Raw genomic sequence first — 17,156 nt, 5'->3', positions numbered from 1 at the left:
AACAACCGCCTGGTCGCATGAGCACCAGCGATCAGCTGATGCCATCAACATTGTGTCCCTCGTCTACCCGGAGTGAACAACATCACGCCCTACGGTCTACCTCTAACACACCGCTTTTTAGTCGCCGCTCCTCTACAGCAAAGAACGATAAACATTTTAAAGCTTGATTCTCAACATTGGTACTCGTGCAGTCATCGAGAAGGTAAACCATACAAACTGCACGTCCATTAAGGACCTAATTCCCAGTCTTACATAAGTTCACTGCTCATTTAGCAAAGAACCAGCAACTCCCCAACACTGTCAGCTACCATCGGGAATGGCGGCGTTTATTGCCAAGATAACATCAATCACGCCTCGTATCACTCGCATCCTGGGCTGCAACCCGGGGCCTATGACTCTACAGGGCACAAATACCTACCTGATTGGGACTGGTAAGAGGTAAGTGTTGCGACACTGTTATGGAGTTGTATGGTTATTGTCAAATTGTTATTAGGTTGTGTGTTTGTTATGTTATGTGATTGTCTTAGGTTGTGATTGGTATAAGGTGTTTTTTTGGTAGTAGTTGTGAGACGGCTGTTGCGATGAGGTTGTTCTCACCGTGAGGTTCTTTACTGCCGTACTCACCTAGTACTCGACTAGTTGTGCTTGTGGAGATTGAGCTGTCGCTCTTTGGTCCCGCCTCTCAACTGTCAATCAACTGGTGTACAGATTCCTGAGCCTATTGGGCTTTGTCATATCAACGTTTGAAACTGTGCATGGAGTCAGCCTCCACCACATCACTGCCTAATGCATTCCATTTGTTAACTATCTTGATACTGAAAAAAATCTTTGAAATGTCTCTGTGGCTCATGTGGGTACTCGGTTTCCATCTGTGTCTCCTCTTCCACCCATGCTAAATAGTTTGTCTTTGTCTACCCTGTCAATTCCTCTGAGAATTTTGTAAGTGGTGATCATGTCTCCACTTATTATTATTCTGTCTTCCATGAATGTAAGGTTTAGCTCCCATAGCCTTTCCTCTTAACTCATGCCTCTCAGTTCTGGGACTAGTCTGGTGGCATACCTATGAATCTTCTCTAACTTTGCCTTATGTTGAACTAAGTATGAACTAATGAGGAGCCAAGACAGATGGCAGAGCTAAGACACATGGGACAACATCAGGAGGAAGCTAATGAGGAGAGCAGCATTAGAAAGTTTTTGTCTTGGAATGTCTCAAAGGATAAGGGTCTTAAGAAGACTGACAACCCGCCTACAGCTGTTCTAAAGACCTCCAATTCATTCACCATGTTGGAAGATGAGTGCTGTAGGGAGATTGCAGTTCGCTCGAAAGGCACGGCAATGAAAGGAATGCAGGTCAGTCAAGGTGCTCACAAAGTAAAGGAAGTACGTAAGTGAATTTTGGTTATGGGAAAGTCTCAGGTGAGGTATTTGAATAGTCATTGGCTCTAGACTTGGGGAGGCGGGGTTTATTGGGCCTAGGAAACTAGTTGTGGGAGGAGCTATCCCCACTGGTAAGCTTGTGAGCAAATCTTAGTTTAGTGTGTCTTGAGAGGTGACTTGGGACAGTTCCAGGGGACCTGGGAGAAGCCGTTAACATCTGGCTGGTAATTGCAGTGAAAGGTAATTTGTTCCCTTGGTTGGGTGTGTCAGCTAATTGCACTCCTTTGCCTCATAGGATGTATTAAGAGTTAGGATATTATTTTGTGTCATTGATTAAATAAAGTTTCATTATTGATTATTTGGAGTTTTAGCTCAATTCCCCTTAAAAATTTAGTCTGAGTCATTAGATTTCTCATTTTCATGCTACTTTTGGGAGTTCCCTGTGTTTTCCTTCATTTAATGATAATTAAAAGACATCCCCTGATCCTCAATTGGTAAAGAAAAGAATTTCTATAAATTATCCCCAGTGTTAATGTCCGAGATGTAATACACCATTCGAGTTTATGATTATTGGTTTCTGTCCTTCCTAGGAGATCAGTAATGCAGGCACATTCAGGTTTCAGAAGGTGGTGGCAGTGTAAACTTAAGTTTTTATTAATATTAGAATCATAACAACCCAGTTGTATTTCCCCCATTTAATAATTCAGTTTAACATTAGAGCGGATAAGTTCAATGAGGGTCAAAGTGAGCTTGATAAGCAGTGTTAAGCTGGGGTTTTAAGTGAGAAAGGAGGAGTATCAATCTGGAGGTGTTACATGAGGCCTTATCTGGCCTAGTCTGGCCTGGTCTGAGGACTTATCTGGCCTGGTCTGGCTCGAAGCCTGGTCTCTCCCGAAGCGTGATCTGGCCCGGCCCGAGGCTTGATCTTGCCCAAGGCCTCCTAGTCTGGTTGCCATCCCCCCCCCCCCCCTCTACTGCCAACATGCTACAACCCACACCCCCACCCCCTCCAGCACCCAACCACCGGCAGCCCGCCAACCACTCCCTCCTCTCGTCAGTTTGTTGAGAAAATTAGGGGATTTCGCTTGATTGGATTCAATAATGCTCATATATGTAGCATTTATATACCAAATTGTTTCCAAGTGATTGTTCCATCAAATGCCATAGGAAAAATGAAAAATTTATAATAATAAATGATTTTCTGGGGGGAGCCCCGTCGGCTCCCCGGAGCTTTACCGGCTGATATGCTAATGTCAGACTTTGGCATCAGTCATGTGTATGGAGTTCTAGGGCCTACCGGGGACCACGAGCCAGAACCTGGCCCCCTCAGAGAGGCAAGGGAGCAATGGCCTATAAAAACTCCCGTGTGGTTGGAAGCATTCTATGTCTGCCATCGACCGGGTCAAGCATCCAGAAAGGTAAGCATTCCAAAACAAACCCCTATTCTGGTGAAAATTGCTACCTAAAGCCGAACTAGTGGATAGAACTCTTCAACAGAAAACAAAGAAACTAGTATGACGTCATACGTCACCGCGCCGCTGTCTGCGCAGCTCCCCCCTTCCCGGGAGGGGGAAGGGGGAGCCCCAGACCTCCCACGCCGGCTATCCACCCATCAGTTCTTTGGCTGATGCTATAGGCAACGGTTATGTGCTCCGGCTCCAGTGGTTGTTTCAGCACTGTACCTAGAGTGTGGTGTCTGTTTTCTAGGTGGTGCGTGAGCCGGGAGTGATTCTTCAGTACTCGGGCTGCATGCGCCTAGGGTTCCCTTCCCTAGGAGCCCTGTAAGTACTGCCCTTGGGGCTTGGGGCCACCTTCCACAAGTTCCTTGGGTCCTGCCCCTGCTTCGCCGTTTACTGCTTGGTTTTCGGCCGCTCTTTGTGTGCTCGGGTGTTCTGTCTCCCTTGTTCGCCTTAGAGTATGGGGCAGTTTTTGCACTGGTGGGGCACGGGGTACTGTGCAGCTTGTCTTTACCAATCATAGCGGCCGGCTCTGTTCCGCTTGGGTACGCTGTCCTCTTGCGGGGTTTTCTTTTTCTTTTTGTTTATCTACCTGGTGGGGGTCTGCCTTCATTCTTGCCCCTTGTGTCCCTTGTGTTCTGAGTATTTTCTGGTGGTACCCCTGCTAGGTCCCCGTGAGTGTACACGTCCCGGGGGTTCAGCTCTTAGAAAGTTGTTTGGTAGCTTTGGGTGCCGGTTAGCAGTACCCTGCCTGGGATTACCTGAGCGCGAGTCCTCTTATAGTAAACGCTCGGGACCCTGGGAAACCCCTGGGGGCGCGCGGGTCCGATGGATGTGACCCCAGAGTCCCCCCCTCGCTTCCAGCGAGTTTGAGGGTTGCTCTCACCCTTTGTCTGTGGGTGACTCTTTGTTTTGCCTCCGTCTGCTGCCTGTGGGGTCGGTGACACCTTCGACCCGGAGTCCTGCGAGTTTGGTTGCTCGATGTGGTTCGGTTACCCAGTTGTGCTAACAAAGCGGGTGCGGGCAGCAGGGGCGTTGCACTTGAGCCTTGGTGGTGGCAACGTTCTCGTGGTTTCCTCCCTGGGAGCCCCGGGGCTGCCCCGTTGTAGTTCGTTTTGGGACTTGGGGGTGTTGGTTGCTTCGGTTCCATCCACGCCCCCTTGTCTTTCCCCTGGATCACCCTTCCTGCCTGCATCCGGTTCCTTACCGTCTGTAGGTTCGGGGCGGGGTTTTTTGATGGTGTTGAGACTCAGGCAGTCTCGGGGAATTCCCCTTCCGGGTTAGTGACGGGGGCATTTGAGCCTGTTCCTCCAGCCGTGTTGTACGAGTCTGCCAGTGGGCTCCCTTCATTAGTGTTTTCACGGCTGCCCCGGTTTTCTGGTACGGCCGGGGCTTAGGGGGAACGGCTCGGCCCCGGGGCCTGTCGTGTAGGTTCCCGGGGCTGGGAAGGGGCTGACTTGGGGGGCCTTGGCCCCGTTGGACCCCGTGGGGGTTTTTATCCCCCTCTAGGCGGGGCTTGTGGTTACGCGGAGTGGGGTTTTTCCTCCCCACTCGGCGTACGTGCTGTTGGGCGTCGGCCTCTCCCCGGGCTCAGTTCCTTGGCCTTTGAGTCGGTTGGTTCCGTCCTGTGGGTGGATGTTTCCTCCCACCCCTTTTTGGGACGGTGTTTTCGTCATGTTTCCCCGTTCAATGGGGTTCTGCGTGACTTCTGATCTCTGGTGCGCCTGCGCCTTTGTGTGCCTTCGGGACTAGTGTTGGCTTCTGTGTTCTCGAGGGTACGGGAAGGTTTTTCGCTACTTCCCGCATTATTGGAAAGTCTGTCGGCTCCTCGTCCTTGTCGCCCTATTGGGCTACTTGTCGCCCTGTTGGGCTACTTGTCGCCCTGTTGGGCTACTTGTCGCCCTGTTGGGCTGCTTGTCGCCCTGTTGGGCTGCTTGTCGCCCTGTTGGGCTGCTTGTCGCCCTGTTGGGCTGCTTGTCGCCCTGTTGGGCTGCTTGTCGCCCTGTTGGGCTGCTTGTCGCCCTGTTGGGCTGCTTGTCGCCCTGTTGGGCTGCTTGTCGCCCTGTTGGGCTGCTTGTCGCCCTGTTGGGCTGCTTGTCGCCCTGTTGGGCTGCTTGTCGCCCTGTTGGGCTGCTTGTTGGGCTGCTTGTCGCCCTGTTGGGCTGCTTGTCGCCCTGTTGGGCTGCTTGTCGCCCTGTTGGGCTGCTTGTCGCCCTGTTGGGCTGCTTGTCGCCCTGTTGGGCTGCTTGTCGCCCTGTTGGGCTGCTTGTCGCCCGGTTGGGCTGCTTGTCGCCCGGTTGGGCTGCTTGTCGCCCGGTTGGGCTGCTTGTCGCCCGGTTGGGCTGCTTGTCGCCCGGTTGGGCTACTTGTCGCCCGGTTGAGCTACTTGTCGCCCGGTTGGGCTACTTGTCGCCCAGTTGGGTTCCTTTTTGGGCTCTTTGCTTCTTTGGCCGGTTTTATTGTTCCTGCTTCCTTTTTTGGCTACTTTTCTCGTGCAGTAGTCCTGGCTGGCGCCTTCCCGCAGGGAGGGTGTGCGGTTCCGCCAGCGTGTTATGCGCATGCGCCGTGGAGTTTGTTTTGGTCTGGGCGGTGTTTCAGTGCTGGTGTTTTGTGCCCTTTTTTGCTACAGTGCTTCGCCTCTCGATCTTCTCCCTGGCTGCGGTATGTGCCCCTTCGCGCCGGGGGTGTCCTGGTTCCCAGTTGTGGGGAGGACACCGCAGTTTTCCCTGTGTCATGGGTGTGGACCACCTCCTTTGCCTCTCCCTGCTCTACTGCGGGTCCGGCAGGGTCCGGCTCTGGCGTCTTCACCTGGCGGTGCTCCCAGGTTCTTCTGGGCACGGTTGAGTCGTGTCAAGTTCGTGCCACCATTCGCCAGGTGAGTTTCTGCGGTCTGGCGTCTTTTGGCCGGGCGCTGGATGCGGTGTTGTTTATATACCTGTCTTTATTTAGGTATATTTTTGTACGACTGAGACCGTTCGCACACCAGTGACTGTCCCTTTTTTCAACCCTTCCTGTCCCCCTCATGTGCATGTCCAACCCATGCTGGAGTCATTCAGGGGACCCTATTTTTTTAATGTTGTGTGGTGTGGGGGTTGTAGGGTTGGTTCTGTACTCACCTGGTAAGGCTCCTGGCTGTGCTTGCAGGATTTGAGCTCTGGCTCTTGGGTCCCGCCTATCTGGTAGAACTTGCGGGATAGTACCAGTGGAGTGCAGTGGTGCTATTGGCACATTTGGGGAACACTGTATTACCATCAGAGGTCTGTGGTTGTTACACGACCTACTTGCGAGCATAAGCCTTCTTGCTGGTTCGTCCGTGGACTTCCAGGGCGCACTAGCCTGTTTTCGTATGGCAGTTCCGGCCTGTCCTGGTTGTGGGGGTATGTGGGCCGGTGTACTGCTCCTAGCAGCTGCCTGGTGGGCCACCCTCTAGCCGGTCTAGCCTGGCCTTGGGCCGGGCTTCAGGTGTAAAAGAGCTCCCAGTACCCCATCCAGCAGGTATCGAGCGGGGTTTCTCCGCCGTCGGTCGCCTGGTGCAGGTTTCTGGGCCTGCAGGGTTTTGTCGTGTCTCCGTTGGCCCTGTCTGGGGTCTGCCTGCTCCGTTCTCTGCCTTTGCAGAAGGGAGTTGCTATTTACGTGTTGCATGTTGCAGTGGTGCCTGTTGCTGCTGCTGCACGTGTGCATTGGTACCGTGTTTCACGGTGGCGTGTCCTTGTTCCTGTGTCCGGTTGTGGAGCGGCACTTTGCTGCCGTTTTGTGCCTGGGGATTGCTGGGTTTTTTCTGTCCCTGCCTGATTGTCCACCCCTGGTTGTTCTCCTGGGGTTTTTGTGCTTCTGCTTTCTTCCTGCCTCCTCTGCAGCAGGGATGTTCTGCGTGTGTTCTTAGGCGTTGGTCAGCCTGTGTCCTGTGATGTGCTTCTTTGTTTCAGTCTATTGCAGTTGTTCGTACCCCTTGGTTCAGGTACTGTTCTGGCGACGACCCTTCCGCCTTCTTTGGTTTCCTAGCTTGCCCTGCCGGTTTTTTTTTTTTGGGGTCTTGCGATGTCTCGCGTCGGACGTGTCGTTTCTGAACTCCTGGCGGGCTTGCATGCTTTGGGGAGTTTTTCTGTTCGGCAGACGTTCCATCTCCTTGTGCCGCCTGGGTTTCGGTGGTCGCGCCCGAGATCTTCCCGCGGCTCCGCCTTTTTCCTGGGCTCAGAGGGGCCTTGTCGGGGCTGCTTATGTTCTGCCTCGCTGTCTCGCCTCCGGTTGGTGGTCGGGTGGCTTCGTGGTAGGTGTCCCACCTGCGTGCTTCTCTTGGCGGCAGTATGGGGTATTTTGGCGGTCCTTCCTTTTCCTGTCCCTTCTTAGGTGGTTACTCTTGTTAGCTTGGTTTACTGTCGGCATGGTTTTCTGGTGGGGGTTGGGGGCCGTCGTCTTGCCACATACTGTCGCCTCTTTTCGTGCAGCGCGGGCGGAGCCGTTTCAGCTTGCTTTTGGTCTTGGTGTTGCTTCTGCACCGTTAGTCAGCTGTCTTGTGCGTCGTTTCACCTCCGGCCTGTTCGTGCGCCGCTTGCCCCATCCTGGTCTCTTGTCAGCGTGCTCTGTCTTCTCCTCGGTTGGTAGTGCCCCTTCGGTTCCGGTGTGTTTTTTCGTCGGCTCTTTCCTTTGGGCCTTTGCCTCTGGGGGTCGAGTCGCTGAGTTTTCTTGCTCCTTCGGTTTTAGCGTTTTGGTGGCAGCAGTCTCCATATTTTCTGGCGCGGGGTGGGGCTGCTGCATTCTGGAGGGGTCCAGGGTTTGTTGGTGCTTCGTTGGTCGGGTCGGGGGGGTGTCGTTTTTGTGTTCAGTGGCGGCCCTCCGCTGTTGTTTGCGTGCCACGGCGTTTGGGTCCGGAGCGCGTTTTGCGTTGATCCAGTTCTGTTGTTCCCGGTTCGCGGGTGTTAGTGTCCCGGGTGGTCAACCGTGTTCTTGCGGCTAAGCTGCCTGTGTTCTTCCCTCATGCCTGTGGCGTTCGTGGCTTCGCTGCTCTTGCTGCCGTCTGGGCGACGTGGCCTTGCGGTCTTTCGGGCATGGATTTTTGGTGTTCGTGCAGGGGCCTTGCTGCTCGTGGTTCTCGTGTTGTTCCCGGGATTTTCGGGGCTGTGGCACCTTGGGTTGGCGTTTGCTGCGGGTTGTCTCGCCTCCTTGGGGGGTGCGTGGTGTCCGCCTCCCGGTTCTGTCCCTTTGACCTTCCTCTGTGGGTAGTTAGCTCCGGGGAGCCGACGGGGCTCCCCCCAGAAAACCAGCGTTGAATGTAATGAAACACCATTTTCTGGGTGAGACCCGGAGGCTCCCCGGCAACCCTCCCTCCCTCCAGTCGGCGTTTTTCGCGTGTTTGACATCCAGCCTCAGAACTGATGGGTGGATAGCCGGCATGGGAGGTCTGGGGCTCCCCCTTCCCCCTCCTGGGGAGGGGGGAGCTGCGCAGACAGCGGCGCGGTGACGTATGACGTCATACTAGTTTCCTTGTTTTCTGTTGAAGAGTTCTATCCACTAGTTCGGCTTTAGGTAGCAATTTTCACCAGAATAGGGGTTTGTTTTGGAATGCTTACCTTTCTGGATGCTTGACCCGGTCGATGGCAGACATAGAATGCTTCCAACCACACGGGGGTTTCTATAGGCCATTGCTCCCCTTGCCTCTCTGAGGGGGCCAGGTTCTGGCTCGTGGTCCCCGGTAGGCCCTAGAACTCCATACACATGACTGATGCCAAAGTCTGACATTAGCATATCAGCCGGTAAAGCTCCGGGGAGCCTCCGGGTCTCGCCCAGAAAATGGCGTTTCATTACATTCAACGCTGGTTTTTTTATGAATACAGGTAATTATATCGAGATTGATACAATTGGCTTACGGAAATCAACTTATATGAGCAGTTATGTTATGGTTATGATTTTGTTATTTATGTTATGGCATAGTTATGATTTTGATATTGAATTGTTCATCAATGATTGTTCTATCATGTGCCATGTTCAAAATTATAGGTACATAACAAATAGATTTTCTATAATTTTTGTTTTGTTGATAGTGGATGTAGGACCTATTTTATTTTCATATGGAGGGGAGGGACAGCCTGGGGCCAATGGGTAGAACGAATTCCGTGGTGGAAGAAATTGGCCTTGCCCCATATAGTTAATTCAAGTAAGGACACACTGTAATCACTTGCATCAAACTATTGGCCAATTAGCCTAATGTCTATTGTGAGAAAGTTGCTTGAATCATTAACTGCAAATACCATTCATTTTCATCTTCAAAAACATTGATTAATAAATGAATTACAACATGGTTTTACAAATGGCCATTCTTGTGTAACAAATTTGCTATCATTTTATTTCAGCATAGTTGAAGCTCTTGATAGTGGTAAGGTTTGTGATGTTGTGTACCTTGACTTTAGCAAAACTTTTGATACAGTGCTACATGATTTATTTATTATTGTTTTATTTATTTATATATACAAGAGTTGTTACATTCTTGTACAGCCACTAGCACACATAGCATTTTGGGCAAGTTCTTAATCCTAATTTTCACACACTCACATCCCCAGGAAGCAGCCCATAGCAGCTGTTTAACTTACAGGTACCTATTTAGTGCCAGGTGAACAGGAGCATCAGAGTGAAAGAAACTGCCCATTTGTTTCTGCCTCCACCGAGGATCGAACCCGGACCCTTAGGACTATGAACCCTGAGTGCTGTTCACTCAGCTGTCAGGCCCCCATTAAAACGATAGAGGTTTACGGTATTGGGGGTGCTATATTAACACTTTCGCGCTTTAGATTAGAGATAACTCGTCGCCGTTTTCTCTTACGATTCCGCATAACAGCCTACTTTTCTCGTCCATCGAAAAAATATTTCTATAAATTCCATTTTTTAACTGAAATGGATGGGGATACTTTTGTTTTGTAGAGAATTTATTTGCGAATGTTTTGGTACCAGAATGAATATTATATCACATAAACTTCTATGAGTAAAAAAAAAATACACAAAGTATGTTTGGGGGTGTGGTGAGCGTGTGGCAGTGGGTTCCCTTTAGCCGTTGATATATCCAACACGTGGGAAATATTTGTATGTGTTATGTATATGTCTGTGTAGGGAATTTTACTGCGATCACTGTCATACAAATTATAAAATGTTTCAACAAGTATAAACATGACAAACATCAAACGAACGAAAACAATGCGTTCGTTTCTGCCGCGAACGCATACTGAGCGACGTAGGTTCTATATTTGGCGCTTCTCTTACACATGCTTTGTACAAATGTTATACAGTTCATCTTATAGAAAATTTTATTGCGAACACATTGGTATAAAAAAGAAATACGTACATAGAAAAGTAGGGTCAGGAAACGTATAAACTTTCCAAGCATGATTTCCCCCCTGTGTTTTCGCCAGTGCGCTCGCGGCTAACTACTCTCCACTTCACACACTCTTGCGGGTGGGCAATTACCTATATTAAACATTCATATGCATATGTCCGTGTAGAGAATTTTATTGCGATTCCAATGATACCAAAATTAGCGATGTAGGACAACTGTAGGCTTCGCAACCATTAAGAGAGTGGAAACATTTTGTTGCTGTTTGGCGCTCTTGGCGAGTGATCTGCATAGTTTTTTATTTGGTGTTGATACTCCTTATGCTTGGGCGGCATTTTATAGGTATGCTCTTATAGACAATTTCATTGCGAACACAGTGATACCAAATTTAAATACGTGCGCCTTCAATTATTGTCAGGACAGTCAAAAGAGAGTACACTTTTTGGTCTTACCGCGTAGGCGCGCGAAGTGCCGAAAGCATCTGGGGTATTGTTTTTTTTTGAGCGCCGAGAGCGCGAAAGTGTTAAGTTGGATTAGGGCATAGCTATACCAAAGGAAACAAATAGTATAAATGTGTTTAAATCAGAGTGGGAAAATGTTGTAAGCCTATTGAATATTATATAGAAGATAGGTTGAGAAAAGGATTAAAGCCTAAAAAAATTAAAGGCTTGTGTGATGATAGAGCTACTGGAGACACTTCTTCTGCAGTTCCTTCTTGAAAGGCAGCTACTGGGAGGGAGAGGCATCAGATCTGTGAATAGTTTTGCGAGTTATGCTTGATATAGTGATATAAGGAACTTCATCAATTGGTGGTGGAAAAAAATGTTTCAAGTTGCCATTCTCTGTTTGCAGTCGTATTCTGCTTGATGCAGGCGAGAAAGGAAATGCAGACTACATTTCAGCACTCTTGTCAGTGTTGAAACAGCAAGAGACTACCATTGACAAAATTGTTATCACCCATTGGCATCATGACCATATAGGAGGCTTAATGGATGTTCTTGGTTGCTTAGGAGGTAAGAAGCCTAATTTATATTAAAATTTGGCCTTGTTTCTGTTTCTCACAAGAATTTAAAAGAATATACTGTACACATTTTACTGATTTTGTGCGCTCACGGGTAACTTTTACCGACTTTAGGCTTTGCTGTGGGGAGTCAAGCTTGGCTGTTGGACTTTAAATGCATATACACCTGTAGGGAATTCTATTGTGAACACAATGATACCAAAACAAGCAACGTAGCACGAGAATTAAGGTGAGAAAACTTAAACGAGTATACACATTTAGTGTCGCCGAGCGCTCGCCTGCACGCTCGCCTGCACCGCCAGGGGTACTTCGTGCATATGCGCGGAGTGCATGCCTGGGGCTTGATGGTGTTAAGCATTTGGTTTAGAGCTGTGGCTCATCCATACCTGACTATTCTAACCATCTGTTCCTTTGCCGAGGCATTGGTAAGATTTATCTCGGGGACCTACTAGAACGCCTTCTATGAAATCAAACATTGAATGTAATGAAGACTCAGGCTGCATGTAAATTAAGTATATGGGTCAATATTTGTTGATTTGTTATGTTATATAAAACAATATTTGTTGATTTGTTATGTTATATAAAACAATATTTGTTAACTAGTTAAACAACAAATATTGTTTGGCTAGTTAACTTCAGGGTTACAATTTTGTTTGAATAGTTGCTTGGTTTGATGCCTTTTTAATTTTTGCTAATAATTTTCTCCAGTCCCAAGCTGCCCACTCACCTCACAAAAAGAGCCAGATTTTGGTCCCAGTAACCTCAATTGGGTATCAGAGGTCTGGTGTAGTACCCTATGACTTGGTTGCCCCTGTGCTTTAGCTCTGGGAGCTACCAAGTGCACCACCATATAGACATTTCATTACATTTAGTACTTAATTTTAACTTGTGTTCAAAAAGTTTAAATGATAATTTCAGGTTGTGTTAAAGTATACAAATTTCCTCGAGCTGATGCTCCTGATGAGCCCCTACATGAGTCGGTTAGACTCATAAAACTCAAGCACAATGATGAAATCAAAACAGAAGGTGCAACTCTCAAGTAAGAAAAAATATTGCAGTATTGCACTTAATATATGATTATAGATCACATATCTCTACAACTTTTCTTTTCACAAATTGATAATGGTGCGGAATAGACTGAAACATCATCATTTTCTAAATTTTCAGATGTGTTGACCAGACCACACACTAGAAGGTGAAGGGACGACGACGTTTCGGTCCGTCCTGGACCATTCTCAAGTTGATTATGATAAAGAAGTAGATGCAGGCAATAAACAAACGTGGTCTCGTTAGGTCACGTTCTAACAAACGTAACCTAACATAAGCTTACCCTTCCATTTATCTTTCTTTCTCTTTCCTTTTCTTTCTCTCTTCTCTCCTGTTCATTGTTTTCTTTACGTTCCCTTACTATCCTCTTCTTATTCCTATTACTATCTCCTTCTCATTCGGTGGTTATAATAGGAGCTGCCTCGTATGGGCCAATAGGCCCTCTGCAGTTCTTATTCCTACTACTATCCCCTCTACTACACTTTGCTCCTCACCTCTCTCTAGCCTATTTATTGCCTGAATCTACTTCATCACAATCGACTTGAGAATGGTCCAGGACGGACCGAAACGTTGTCGTCCCTTCACCTCCTAGTGTGTGGTCTGGTCAACATAATTTAGCCACGTTATTGTGACTCATCGCCGGCATTCAGATGTGTTGGTTGGGTTTCTCGTTTTCATCCAGGTTATTGTGGCTTACTGTCTGCACTTGATTACTTTTAGTGTGAGGTCATGCCAATATGCACTCAAAGTTTCATTTCCTTATTATCTTGATAGTTTATTATAACAAACTAAGGAGGGGGTACTTGACATTGCCCTGGCCTGTCCTGTCTCCCATCTGCCCATCTATCTATTGATTCATCCATCCATCCATCCATCCATTTATCTATTCATCCATCCATCTATATTAGGCTGACCATACTTCCTTGAGACAAAAACAGGACACTGTGATTGGAAAATCAGGTCATGTAATATTTTATATTCGTGGAAAAATAAGAGAATTAAAAAAGGTTCATTACATAAACATATAAAGCTTACAATTATTCTTCAGTGATAGCACCCATACTAAAATTTACAAAAAATGTACTAAAATTTGTATACTAAAGGCCATCTTTTTAGCATCCTTATGTGCTGTCCAACCACCCCCTTCTTCAAAAGTAACACCAAGAAGTACCTGTCCAACCTACCCCATTCTTCAAAATTAACACCAAAAATTACCTGTCCAACCTACCCCCTTCTTCAAAATTAACACCAAGAAGTACCTGTCCAACCTACCCCCTTCTTCAAAATTAACACCAAAAATTACCTGTCCAACCTACCCCCTTCTTCAAAATTAACACCAAAAATTACCTGTCCAACGTACCCCCTTCTTCAAAAGTAACACCAAAAAGTACCTAATTTCATCCTCATAGTTTTCTACCTAGTACTTCAAACACACACACTGTATCATGTGTTACCCCAAAATATGTACCTAAGCCATATAACTTCACCGTAGTAATCACTGCCATCATCTTGTATCATGGTTATGTTGAATGCAAATTTCACTACAATGTAAAGTATCTACATTTGTGTTCACAATAGAGAACCACTGAGCTGGTATGGTGAGTGCAAACAATAACAGTTGGCCACACAGAGTCAGCAGACGATGCTATCGCCCTCCCTCCTTCAGCAATACTCCTCCCCACCATGCAACTCAGCGCTAATTATCATAACAATCCTGCTATTATCAGAATCCTGGTAATACTGTTTGGGGGTGCCTACCTTTCTAGATGCTTAAACCCTGTCAATAGCAAACATGAATATACTCTCTAAAGAGTGGAGTTTTCATAGGCCATTGCTCCCTTTGCCTCTCTGAGGGAACCAAGTTCTGGCTCATGGTTGCCAGTAGGCATGACAACTCCCATATGACTGAAGCCCCAGACTAATATAGGTAATATCAGTCCAATAGCTTCAGGGAACCTCTGGGTCTCACCCAGAAAATGGCGTTTCATTACATTCAACGCTGGTTTTTTCACTTGCCCTTTTTATGCTTTGAAGTTCTGCTTTTCATCTTGTTAGGCTAGCCTATGGTGTGTGCAGTGGAACTTCCTTATTACTGTACCCCTTTTGGCCTTTCCATTGGCTTTGGGTAGCCAAGGTGGCCTCTTATATCGGGGTTTACTAGCGTAGCATTCAAAGTACTTGGGCTTCCGGCAGGGTGCTTACCCTGCAGGCCCTGGAAATCCCCTACGGGCTCGATTGTATTATGAATACCTCTTCTGAGCCCGCTCTCGCCTTGTGTGAATTTGAGGGTTGTTCGTCGCCTGTGCCATCTGTTCATATGTTTTGCTTCTGCCATGCTGTGACTGCTGGGTCAGTGACACCTTTGACCCTGAGTTATTTGGTGTTTATTTTTTCCATGTGGTCCTGCCTCCCCATTTCTCTATTGGTGTCCAAAGGGGTCAGGAAGTTATTGCTGTGCAATTGAAGATTCTATTTTGCAGTGGCCTAGGTTGTGCCCCCAGTTGGATGCTCAGGTGCTGCCCCAGTTGGTGTTAGGGATTTGGATTTGGGGATGTTAGTCAACTTGACCTTGGTTCAATCTGCAACTCCTCTTCCTTCTTCCAAATTTATTATGTGAATTTGAAGAATTTTAAGTTAGTTTTTAAATCATGCAAAACTAGGGCACTTGTGACTAGTTGAGGAAAATGCTGCTATCTAAAATGAAAACAGACTTCACAACACTTGCCCAGATGGAGCATAATATGGAACAGAGAACTAGCTGTCGTTGCTGGTCTACATACAGTGGAACCTCTATTAACGAGTGGCTCTATTAACGAGTTTTTCCAGTAACGAGCAAGCCACTCGCAGCAAATTTGTCTCTATTGACGAGCTCGCCTCTATTAACGAGTGAAACCACATGGCACTTCCTAGCGTCTCGCGGGTTCTCGCAAATTCTCGGACGCCTCCGACGCCAGTGTTGTTGTTGTATCTCACACGACAAGCATCCCTATGGATTTATTTGAGCTTTTCTTTGGGTTTTTAGTGGTTTTGCGACTACAATTTGTAACACATGATGTCTCCAAAGAAGCTGCTTGCTAAAGATAGTGTTGTCAAGAGGAAGATAGACAATTACTGTGGATTTAAAGAAGGAAATTATAGCAAAGCATGAGTGTGGTGTCTGTGTGATTGATCTCACAAGGAAGTATGGCAGGTCCTCATCAACAATTTACACATTAGTAAGGGAATGAGGAGGTAAGGGAGGATGCTGCCTCTTCCACTGAGATCAGGGAAGTGTTTGGAATGTTTGAAAAGGTGAACGCATTCTTGGAAAAGCTGTCCTGATAAAGCAGTGACAACCCGGTGTGTGAAAATGTTTAATTAATTTATCACTTTGTGATAACACTTTATGAAAGTGTTATCACTTTTGCAGGTATATGTCGCTTGAACGTAACACTTTTTTTCTCTTGAATGCACCCAAACACCACGCTCAAGCGTCATTTGAGCAAATATTTATATAAAATCCAATTCTTATCCGATCGACTTGGGGATTGTATAAATGTTTGCCATGAAATTTCCGTTTTCTTTAATAACCACATTGCCTATTTGAGAAAATGGCATTGTATTGTATCTTCGTGGTAAGACTATTATATTGTTGACACAACGAGTGTAATCAACGTAGTTTTTTATTTGGTGCTGGTCTAATGCATCCTTGTGTGACATTTGAAATGAAATTTGGGTGAAATTCCCAAGAACAGAGTCCGCCTGACTCAGAGGTGGATTCTCCTTCCACACCATAACCCTTCTCATCCTTCCCACCTCCCCATCGTCTCCCTCAAGCCAGCAACTACTCTTCATAAGGTAAAGTAAATATTAAAACACTACAACAAAACATTTATATTTAAATGTGCAATATTATATTTACATAAAAAAAAGTCATACAAGTATGGATGTTTTTGGGAGTGGAACGGATTAAATTTATTTCCTTTATTTTAAATGGGGAAATTTGTTTCCAAAGACGAGTTTTCCAGGTAACGAGCTCGGTGCCAGAACGGATTAAACTCGTTAATAGAGGTTCCACTGTATTTTGAACATGACCTTGGCCTGCAATATGCAGCGTACATTCTGGATTGTTATACAGAAATTGCTTAACTAACCTTTTGCATTGGACTCAACAGTGGAAGAAAGTAGTTTGGAGGGGTATTAGGTGGTTTCATAGAAATATTTGCTATCTAGAATTGTAGGGATTAATTGAGCTGCAACAGACATAACAAAAATATAATCTTCAATATGAGGTTTTGCAACCTCTTGGAAGAAAATACAAATTTCCTACCAACTTAGGGATGTCTAATTCTCTTCAAGCAGTTGCTTGTTTACTTGTATGTTTACTTATTGATTTTTTCTTAGTTTTGTTTTTTAGATCTAATTCTCTTGCTCTCTTGGTCTCATAGTGAACCAGATTCTTGTCCTGGCTTTTGTCCTGGCTTCTGGTCATGATAGATTGGTCTTGGAGTTGTGGTGTATTAAGCTAAGGCTTTGTGGAACCAATGTAAAGCTTGGGAAGTTATTGGAAGCCGTGTCAGAAAATGGTCTTCAATTATATTCAACACTGATTTGTGTTACATAAAGAGGTGATACATTTCAAAATAGCACACAAGGTAAGGATTAAGGGTTTTCTTATTTTAATATTGATTCCAGATAATTTCATAGTATCACAGATGTTTATATTTCCTCTTTCAAATTTCCAATAGAGTTCTTCATACTCCAGGCCATACCACTGACCATGTTGTATTAGCAGTGGAGGAGGAGGGGGCAGTGTTTAGTGGTGACTGTATATTAGGGGAAGGAACGGCAGTATTTGAAGATCTTCATACATATATGGCTTCACTAAAGGTAAGTGGAAGTGGAGTTTTTAATTTTATACAGTATATGAACCCTTGTGGCAAGGATTCTGCAATAA

At 46.5% G+C, this 17,156-nt stretch overlaps 1 protein-coding gene across 1 annotated transcript in view; it reads left to right on the top strand.

Annotated features, from left to right (window-relative positions):
• LOC138358909 (endoribonuclease LACTB2-like) overlaps positions 1–17,156 on the top strand; it is a 41,436-nt gene continuing 24,280 nt past the window's right edge. The window contains exons 1-4 of the mRNA XM_069317273.1: positions 1–438; positions 11,005–11,165; positions 12,092–12,212; positions 16,948–17,089. Coding sequence (XP_069173374.1) covers positions 317–438; positions 11,005–11,165; positions 12,092–12,212; positions 16,948–17,089 — 546 coding nt within the window. The 5' untranslated portion in view covers positions 1–316. The remainder of the gene's footprint in view (positions 439–11,004; positions 11,166–12,091; positions 12,213–16,947; positions 17,090–17,156) is intronic.

Source organism: Procambarus clarkii, chromosome 87 (assembly GCF_040958095.1).
Source record: "Procambarus clarkii isolate CNS0578487 chromosome 87, FALCON_Pclarkii_2.0, whole genome shotgun sequence".
NCBI lineage: Eukaryota > Metazoa > Arthropoda > Malacostraca > Decapoda > Cambaridae > Procambarus > Procambarus clarkii.
The sequence above is the reverse complement of the archived record's forward strand: the minus strand, read 5'-3'. Positions and strand labels throughout refer to the sequence as shown.